The 9,038-nt window shown below is 42.1% G+C and overlaps 1 protein-coding gene across 1 annotated transcript in view; it reads left to right on the forward strand.

Annotated features, from left to right (window-relative positions):
• The window catches only part of ATG14 (autophagy related 14), a gene marked incomplete at its 5' end in the record, with an annotated part of 12,397 nt that overhangs the window by 239 nt on the left and 3,120 nt on the right, over window positions 1-9,038 (forward strand). Inside the window, 6 exons of the mRNA XM_010169926.1 lie at window positions 402-483; window positions 5,024-5,267; window positions 5,677-5,906; window positions 6,366-6,483; window positions 7,585-7,675; window positions 7,789-7,874. Coding sequence (XP_010168228.1) covers window positions 402-483; window positions 5,024-5,267; window positions 5,677-5,906; window positions 6,366-6,483; window positions 7,585-7,675; window positions 7,789-7,874 — 851 coding nt within the window. The remainder of the gene's footprint in view (window positions 1-401; window positions 484-5,023; window positions 5,268-5,676; window positions 5,907-6,365; window positions 6,484-7,584; window positions 7,676-7,788; window positions 7,875-9,038) is intronic.

A 9,038-nucleotide genomic window follows, 5' to 3' on the forward strand; every position in this document is an offset into this window, starting at 1 on the left:
TCCAAGTGTCCCATAGTTTTTAAACTCTCTGAATTCCTAGATCTCATCGTTTAAGTTACAATTTGCCTTGAGGGCATTCTGTTGCTTTCCCAGAAAGCCTGTTGTAAGCAAAACTGAAATTGGCTCTGCAAGCAGAGTGCTCCAAACCATCAATATTTTTCATTCCTCACTAGGTATTTGTTCAATAACTTATTGTACTGATTGACTTTATACTAAGCATTCGATTTGTTTGTGGCATTCTTCAGTGCACAAAACACTATATGAAATATTTATTTGATCATCTGATCCAATTAAGAACATCCTGTTACTTTTGTACTAAAGCTGCTGGCTTTGTTGTTAATCATTAGTCAGTGTGTTTGAAGTCGTTTGTGCCCTAGAGTGGCTTGAATGTTCTTTTTCAGAGATGGAAAATAATGTCTTGCAAGATGAGGATTGAGCAGCTGAAACAGACCATTTGCAAAGAAAATGATGAAATGACAAGACGTGAGTAATGCCTGTGCTTTTGTGATGCGGAAATCTCTGTGCCTTAGAGGGGAAAAATCAATTGATGTGAATTTGTTAGTTTTTAAAAATGGTGAATTTCCAAACTGTCACTTCTTAAATCAACCTGGAAGCAAATCGGTGAGTGGATTTTAGCCTTTTTATGCTTGGGTTTTTATTAACAAATAGTAGATGTTATTGAGCTGGATGGAGATCATTTTCCAACAGCTTTAGAAGTCAGATGCTTCGCAGCCTATGACTTTAGCTTTGTCCCTAGAGATGGCTTCATTCAGTGTAGTGTTTCTGATCACTTCCTCTTGATAAAGAGGAGCAAACAGCTCTGCAGCTGTTACAGATTTCATGTAACTGATGGGTTTTAACCCACACCTGTCTAGAAATCCTAAAATCCTACTTGAGCAGGAGTCACTGAAATATGGCATTGGCTGGTGAGTTGCTGCCATTCAGCAGCTTCAGTTTTGAAACTCTTTATATTTTTTATACATGAGAGATTTGTAGGGTCATTTTTCAGAAGCAAATATGCAGCACTCCTTACAACCTACATGCAAAGGAAAGACAGGAAGCGTCTTCAGAAGCATATTGATTGGATCAGGAATGTTTTTGTGACTTGAAATTCAAGAGGAGCCATGCAGAGAGTGAAAGCAGAGGTATATACCTGAGAATAGTTATGCAGGGATAACACAAGCTTGTAGTGTGAACATCAGAAAGGTTGAAATGCAAAATGATTTTCAGTTAATAAGGAGGATGGGTAGTAACAATACGAAATGTATAATAAGAAAAAGGTGAAGTAGTAGGCCAGTCTGTTAGTTAACAGGAAAGAGAGCAAATAACAGTGCAGAGAAGTCTGAAGCCTTCAGCACCTTCTTTGCTTTGTCTTCTCACGAAGAAAATGTGATCAGCTGCTTAACCAGATTAAATTTTACATCATGAGAGGACTGCAGGCTAAGGAAAGAAAACAGCTAGCTAAATATTATTTTGATTATGTCAGCAAGGCCTTATGAGATTCACCTTAGGGAACTTAAGGAACAAGCTGAAGTAGTCTGTGGAGCACTTGAGAACACATGAGGGAGAGAGGATGACCCAGGACAGAGAGTGAAAGCAGTATCTGTTTTCAAAGGGTACAGGAAGGGAGAACCTTAAACTGATGACACAGTCATCCTGTTATAAACCACTTTGCACGTAGCTGGAAGATAAGGTAATTAAAAATAGGCATTACTTTGTTAAGAATAGGCCATGTCAAATCAACCCCTTATCTGGGGATCAAGTGGTCTAGTGGAGGATGAAGCAGAAGATGCAATATACTTTGCCTTTGGACACTACCCTAAACTGTCTCATCAGCAAGCAAAGACATTTGCTGGGGGTGTCATCACTGTAAGGTTGACACAAAAGGCTAGAAAAGCTGCGTTCAAAGAGTGGTGATACTTGTCAAATCAAGGAGGTGAGACAGGTGGAGCTCAGCAGGAGCCGGTTCCTGGCCCAGTTTTGTTCAATGTTTGCCATAATATGGTTTGCCATAATATGGAATGGAGGAAGCCGAGGTGGATGACGATATGACTTCTGTGGAGAACGGGATCAAGTTCAAAATCATGCAGATAAATTGACAGGATCATCTGAAAAGGACAAAGTCAAGTGTTGTTTAGGAAGGAGAAACAAAAGGGGGACAGTGGTGAAATTTGAGACTAAAGGATTTGGGGAATTGCAAATTAAATAAAAATTATCAACCTAATGCTGCTCCAGAAAGGTTCAGACCTCATTCTGGGTTATATTAATATAAGCATTGTGTTTAAGATGGAAGCAATTATCCTGCTGTGCCTGTCACTGAAGTTGCCTTGGTGGAAGTCTGATGTCCAGCTTGAGCAATGTAAGAAAGATACAAATCAAATGGAGAAAATCTGGGAGAGAATATTAAGAATCAAACACAAGGAAAGGCTAAGAAAATGGATGTTTGGTTTGATTTAGAGCAGAGGAAGGTGAAGAAAAGCATGCTTTTCAGTAGGTAGAAGATTATGATGAAGGAGATAACTACTTTTTCTCTTTAGCCTGTGAAGAAAGGTGGCACAATGTTAGGACCAGCTGGACAGTGGAGTTCCTCTACTTTTCCACTATTCAGTGAAGTGTCTTATCTGGGGCTTTTGCAGCTTCTCTGATTGACAGTGAACTGGATTAGATTTAATCCATGCACCAACCTAACTGTTGCCCAACTGACCTGTTGTTAGTTCAGCTACCCCAAAATTGCTCTTGCAGACAGACCCAAAATGGATTCTTGCCATGAGTAGCCAGTAGATCAGGAGCCCAACTTGGTTCACTCTTGGGACCATGTTAAAATGTAAATAGGTTGTTTCTCTTCTCTTGGATATGGCATCGTTTAGTTTTCTGAAATAAGAACAGTTTCTAGAACACTGTGTTCCTGCTTTTGGAGTTGACTTTCCTGGATTCTTCAATAATTGGTGCTTCTTAAAATAAGATTTTAAAATGTGTGTGTGTTTGCCTTCTGTCTGTGGAGAACAGTTCAAGGAGACAATCTTGCAAATATTTGGCATAGCTTTCTGGGCAGAGATCTGTGCTTGCATTTATGAGGCAGTGTAGATGTGTGGGACATAGCAGTGTCCCAAAATACTTCTGGGGACAAATTATAATCACCTCATCAACTGGGTCATAAAGCAGAGGTGCTATGCCAAAAAAAGGACAATTGTTTCTGCACGAGGACTGCTAAAGAGGAAGTGTGTGTGCAGGGTTCTCCCATGCTTATAGGATCACAGAATGGTTTGGGTTGGAAGGGACCTTAAAGATCATCCAGTTCCAACCCCCCTGCCAGCAGCAGGGACACCTTCCACTAGACCAGGTTGCTCAAAGCCTCATCCAGCCTGGCCTTCAACACTTCCAGGGAGGAGCAGCCACAGCTTCTCTGGGCAACCTGTTCCAGTGTCTCACCACCCTCACAGCCAAGAATTTCTTCCTCAGATCTCATCTCCATCTCCCCTCTTCCAGTTTGAAGCCATTACCCCTCATCCTATCACAACCTGCCCTAGACTGGAAAAGCCCTTTAAGCTCATCAAGTCCAACCATGAACCCAACACTGACAAGTCCCTTATGACTAACCCATGTCCCTCAGCACTATGTCTACACGACTCTTCAATCCCTCCAGGGATGGAGACTCCACCACTGCCCTGGGCAACCCCTTCCAATGCCTCAGAACCCTTTCAGCAAAGAAATTCTTCCTCACATCCCATCTCAACTGCCCTGGCCACAACTAGAGGCCTCCACCCTCCTCCAAGGGACTTGGACAGAGCCAGAAGGTCTCCCCTCAGCCTCCTTTTCTCCAGGCTCAACACCCCCAGTTCCCTCAGCCGGGAACTCAGCACACTTGTGCTCCAGACCCTTCCCCAGCTCCGTTGCCCTTCTCTGGACATGCTCCAGCAAAGTCTGAATGTTTTGTTTGATGTAGCTGTAGCAATTTAGAAGTTTTCTTTGCTTTAGTAGTACATAATGCAGCTTCTTTGAGTAACAGATGCCACGGAGCACTCTTACTGTAGCTCTGGTCTCATCTGTGCTTTGCAATCAAAATATATCAGTAAAACAATGTCAGGGCTTAGTGCTTCTCTTCTGCGCATGGGACAGTTCTTGATACAGGGAAAGTGATTCCTTGCTGTGAGAGAACCTGACTAACACTGTTTCTTTTAAGCCAGAAAACGAAAGTGAGTGCCTAGTAGATGGGGGTTCTCATTCAAGCTAGAGTGCATTAAGAGTTTTAAACATTTATTTGGAGAGTGTGTATAAGAAATATTTTCCTGTGCTTTTGAAAGACAGAGGTAGATAACTTATTCTCTTTAACACCTTCTGTTTGTGGAAGCATCACTACGGTCAATTATTTTATAGGAGAATCAGCAGATGCTCTTGAAGGATATTTTTCCAAGCCTCAGTGTGCCTGACACATGGAGTAAATTCAGGCAGTTGCAGTTCTTTAACACATAAGTGCATTTCTCTTTTTGTGACTGGAAGGGGAGATATTCAGTGTTCCTTTGTGGTAACAAGTCTGCACTGTTGGGATCCAAGAGCTTTAAGAGCAGATACACGAGTGCAAAGTGCAAATAACGCACAGTCATAGCAGCAGTGGTGCCAGAAATGGTGAATGAAGGGTCTGCACTGGATTTTGGCTGCAAGCAATGTGTGTCTTTTTGGCCAGCACCATGTGAACATGTACAGTCAAGCTATTTCTGTCACGATGATTACCTCAGAAGTTTAATTAAAGTGTGAAATCTTGGCTTTTTCTGCTACAAATCCAAAAATAGCTGGGTAAAAGATAAGGGAAAGATTAATCCCAATTTCAGTCTCTTTAGAGATCTTCAGAAAGATTAAGAAGTTGTGCCACTTAGCAGCTGGAAAATGCTCATAGTTTAGCAGGGTTTTCTGTTCTAAGCTGCTGTAGATCTCGTTTTCTATAGATACAAGCAATGCTTTTCTCAAGGTTACTACAAGTACCTCACAGCTCCATTTTCAAGGCTAAGGCCCGCTGCCGTTTTCACAGATGCAGAAGGGCTTCTGAGAATTAAAGAGGAGAACCAGAAGCATTATCGCAGGGCTCAGCGGCACCAGGAGAAGAAAGAGAAGATTCAGAGGCTGAAAAAGAGCCGCAAGTTGGGAGACTTGGTAGAGAAAAAAACCTACGAGTTGAAATCCCAGTATGAGCATCTGGCAAATCTCCGTCGGACGCATATCCTGGAGCTCACGTCAGTCATCTTTCCCATTGAAGAAGTAAAGACAAGCATGAGGTATGCACAGCTCATCCTTTTTGACTCATTTTGTTTAGCTGCAGACAACCAGGAGTGAGTCAGGTAAGTCTAAACGAGACGTTCTGGCTCCCTTAGCATCTGTGGGGAGATGGAGGTGTTTCCCAAAGGCAAAGGTAGAGGTCCAAAATAGAAGAATAGGGAGGTCCCAGCATCTCCCCACTGAGAGATCTGAGTTATATGTCCAATGTTAAACTTTCTTAAAAGAGATAATTAAAATTTCCAGAACAAAGGAGACTAGTTTTGGGAATGGGGAGTTTCGCATGCGCGTTTCTACAAGCTTTTTGCTCTCTGTGAAATCTGGCTGAGTGCCTTATTATTTTTAAATATATGATTTATTATATTTTTAAAACTTCTTTTAAAACACTCTGTTCTTCTTTGGGTGCTACAGAGATCCTGCAGACGTGTCTTCTGAGAGTGACAATGCTATGACCTCTAGCACTGTGAGCAAGCTCGCGGAAGCCAGGAGAACCACGTATCTCTCTGGGAGATGGGTGTGTGATGATCATAACGGGGACACCAGCATCAGTATCACAGGGCCTTGGATAACCCTTCCTAATAATGGAGACTATTCAGCATATTACAATTGGGTGGAAGAGAAGAAGACTACACAAGGACCAGGTAAGGAGCAAGGTCTGATTAGGCAGGCATCTGGGATACTTCAGAAGCCACGGAATTTGCAGCCTTGGATGCCAACAGAAGGCACAGAGGAGCAGTAGCTTCATCCTTTTGTTCTTACCCAGACAAACCTGACTCAGAAGTAAATACCAGGATAGGGATTAGGCCACTGAAATCCTCTTTTGCAGGAAATGCCCACTGGGACACAGCACAATGTAATGGAGAGATAAAGTTAATTATTCACAGTTGTGATATGGTTCACATGCCGTCATTTTAACAGGAATTCCAACAATTACTATTTTCTACCAACTTCTGACAGATTTCACTGTAAATGATTGCTGGAATCAGGCAGTTCTCAATACTGACAAATGCCATTTCCAGAGTAGACTTCAGTAACACGTTAACACACCCACTGAGGCTTCATTTAAAATGAGACTTTCATGATGTTATTATTTCTTTCAGATACAGAACACAATAACCCTGCTTATACCATCAGTGCTGCATTGTGCTATGCAACTCAGCTTGTTAACACTTTGTCTCTCATACTTGATGTAAATCTTCCCAAGAAGCTCTGCAACAGGCAAGTAAACACAAGCCTCTGAAGAGGTGAATCAGTGACCAGTTCTGGCTGGTCTTAATTCAGTTTGGTTTTGTGAACAAAGTCATCGCTTGAAACAGCTTTTATGGTTAAGGGTTGATGGCTCGTGGATCTTTGTGCTGTTTAATTTTGGATGGAGGGCTAAAAGGAGTTTAGACCACAGTTAATAGTCCCTCCCTCCTTTTTTACCTCCTGAGACTGTAGCTCAGCCATTGTAGTTGAAAATAACAGCTTTCTAATTGACATATTCAACATCCTCAGTTTAGAAATGAAATATGACAGACCATGAATAGCACTTTTCGATTTGATGAGGCCCTACTGTGCTTTACAAAATCCCAGCCCAATTCAGCAACTCTTAGTCATCTTGAATAGCTCCACTACATGAAGTGCTGTAGAACAAGGCCTTATAATATGACATGACAGCAATGTGATCCTCCTTAGGATAAAACACCAGTGGGGAACATACCTGGCTGCCAGACGTCTGGGAGTGTGTTGCATAAACCTAGTTTGTGATGAAAAGCACTGTTAGGTTTTTAATATCTGTGTGGAGCAGATGGGATCTGTACAGAAGAAGTACTGAGGAAGCTATAGACCTGCTCAGTCTTCCAGAGGTCTCAAATGAGATTCTTTTAAGTGTTTAAAATAGTGGTTGCCAAAGTGAGGGTACAAAAGTTGTGCAGGGTCTCTACAGTTTGTTTCTACTACTATTTGGGTGCTCAGTCTTCACAGAATGGGAAGGTTTGGAACAGAAAACGATGCAAGATTTAAAAGGAGAGCTGAAATAGCCTGGCTGCATTGGTCTTGGAGTTTCATCCAGTTTAAATCACCTGTCCTGTTGAAACCAGTGAGACTAGGGCAAGCAGTGCTTGTTGATGAAATGCTAACAGTCTTGCCAGGTGAAAAATTAATCTCATGAGCACTCTAAAATTGGATGTACAGTTTAAAGAAGTGCTTGCTGTGAGGATGTTTACTCTAGGATTTGTTAGGAAGCCAGGACACAGAATGCTGATGTCTCCAGTAAGTGTATTTTCACAACATTTTGCTTTGTGTATATATATGTGTGTGTGTGTGGTGTTTCAACAGTGAGTTCTGTGGAGAGAATCTCAGCAGACACAGGTTCACGCGGGCAGTGAAGAAGCTGAATGCCAATATCCTTCACCTTTGCTTCTCTCAGGTAGGGGGGGGATACCACATTTGGATTCTTTAAATAGCTTTTAAAATATTAACTGTGCCTGCAGGTTTCCTCCAGTCACTCATCATGTCTTTTTCTTACCTTCCCCATGGTAGCATGTAAATTTAGATCTGTTGCACCCACTGCATACGCTCAGGAACCTTATGTACCTGGTCAGCCCAGACACTGAGAACTTGGGCAGGTAAGAAAAGCAGTATCTCAACTTGCCTGTGACTGAATCCCTTTTGAATTTCTGCATTTGCCTTGTTATTTATAAGGGAAATAATTTTCTTCTGCTGTACCTATAGATCAGTCCTCTCAGCACATCAGAAATCAGGGTAGTTACAGGGAGGAGACGAGAGGACAGGAAAAGAGGGTCCTGAGTAGGAAATTATATTTCAGACCTGTGTGTTTGCTGTGCTTCTGCATGTGGCAAGCTCAGCTGGAGGCTTTGTAGCTGATTATGGAGTTGTTTCCCCTGTACCCAGAAGCAGGAACTCCTTCCCACCAGGGGACAGCAGCTTGTATGCCAGGCAGTCTCACTGTGCTCCAGATAGGACCCTTGCCAACGTGTAAATACCTAAGAGCATCCAGCAATCTAAACCGTAACACAAATACTAGGTAAAGCTTCCCCAAAATACTTCCAGTCAGTGAACACCCTGGACCAAAATCAACACTTGAAATAATATTAATTTCTATGTAAATTAAGATTAAAGACAACTTTTCTCTTAATTTAGTACGTGATAAAAAGAACATCAGTTCCTGTGGGCTTGCATGCACCATGTTTAATAATCTTCTCCTTTTTTTACAATTTAAATATAAAAGCCAACAACATTGATTTCCTGTTGGGATAATCCAGTCACAGGTCACTTCTGCGTGAGACACTCTGCAAATATTTGTTTAATCTGACTAGTGCTTTATTCCCCCTTCAACACAGTGATGTTCTGAAAGCTACTTGTCCACTTTGTTCTCATGTACAGAGCTAGTTTCATTTAAAAACCTGCAGTGCCACTAAGAGGAGCTGACTGCACTCCTCTGACTGCTTACCTTATATCCTTTGGGCACATCCCGACTGATTCAGCCCAAAGATGTGGGGAGCCAAATCTTTGTAATACAGCTCAGTTTGGAAAAAATGATATGCTTGCTGCTGCTTGTCTGAAAACAAGGAGAGTTCAGGAAATACCCAGAGAATGAAGAACTGTGTCCTGGAAAGCAGCTGCTGGAAAAGATCCAAATGCCACAGTGGACAAAAGACTTAAGCCTGACAGATCCCCACAATCATAGAATCACAGAATGGTTTGGGTTGGAAGGGACCTGAAAGCTCATCCAGTTCCAACCCCCCTGCCAGCAGCAGGGACACCTTCCA

Source organism: Antrostomus carolinensis, unplaced genomic scaffold (assembly GCF_000700745.2).
Source record: "Antrostomus carolinensis isolate BGI_N321 unplaced genomic scaffold, ASM70074v2 scaffold17136, whole genome shotgun sequence".
Classification (NCBI taxonomy): domain Eukaryota; kingdom Metazoa; phylum Chordata; class Aves; order Caprimulgiformes; family Caprimulgidae; genus Antrostomus; species Antrostomus carolinensis.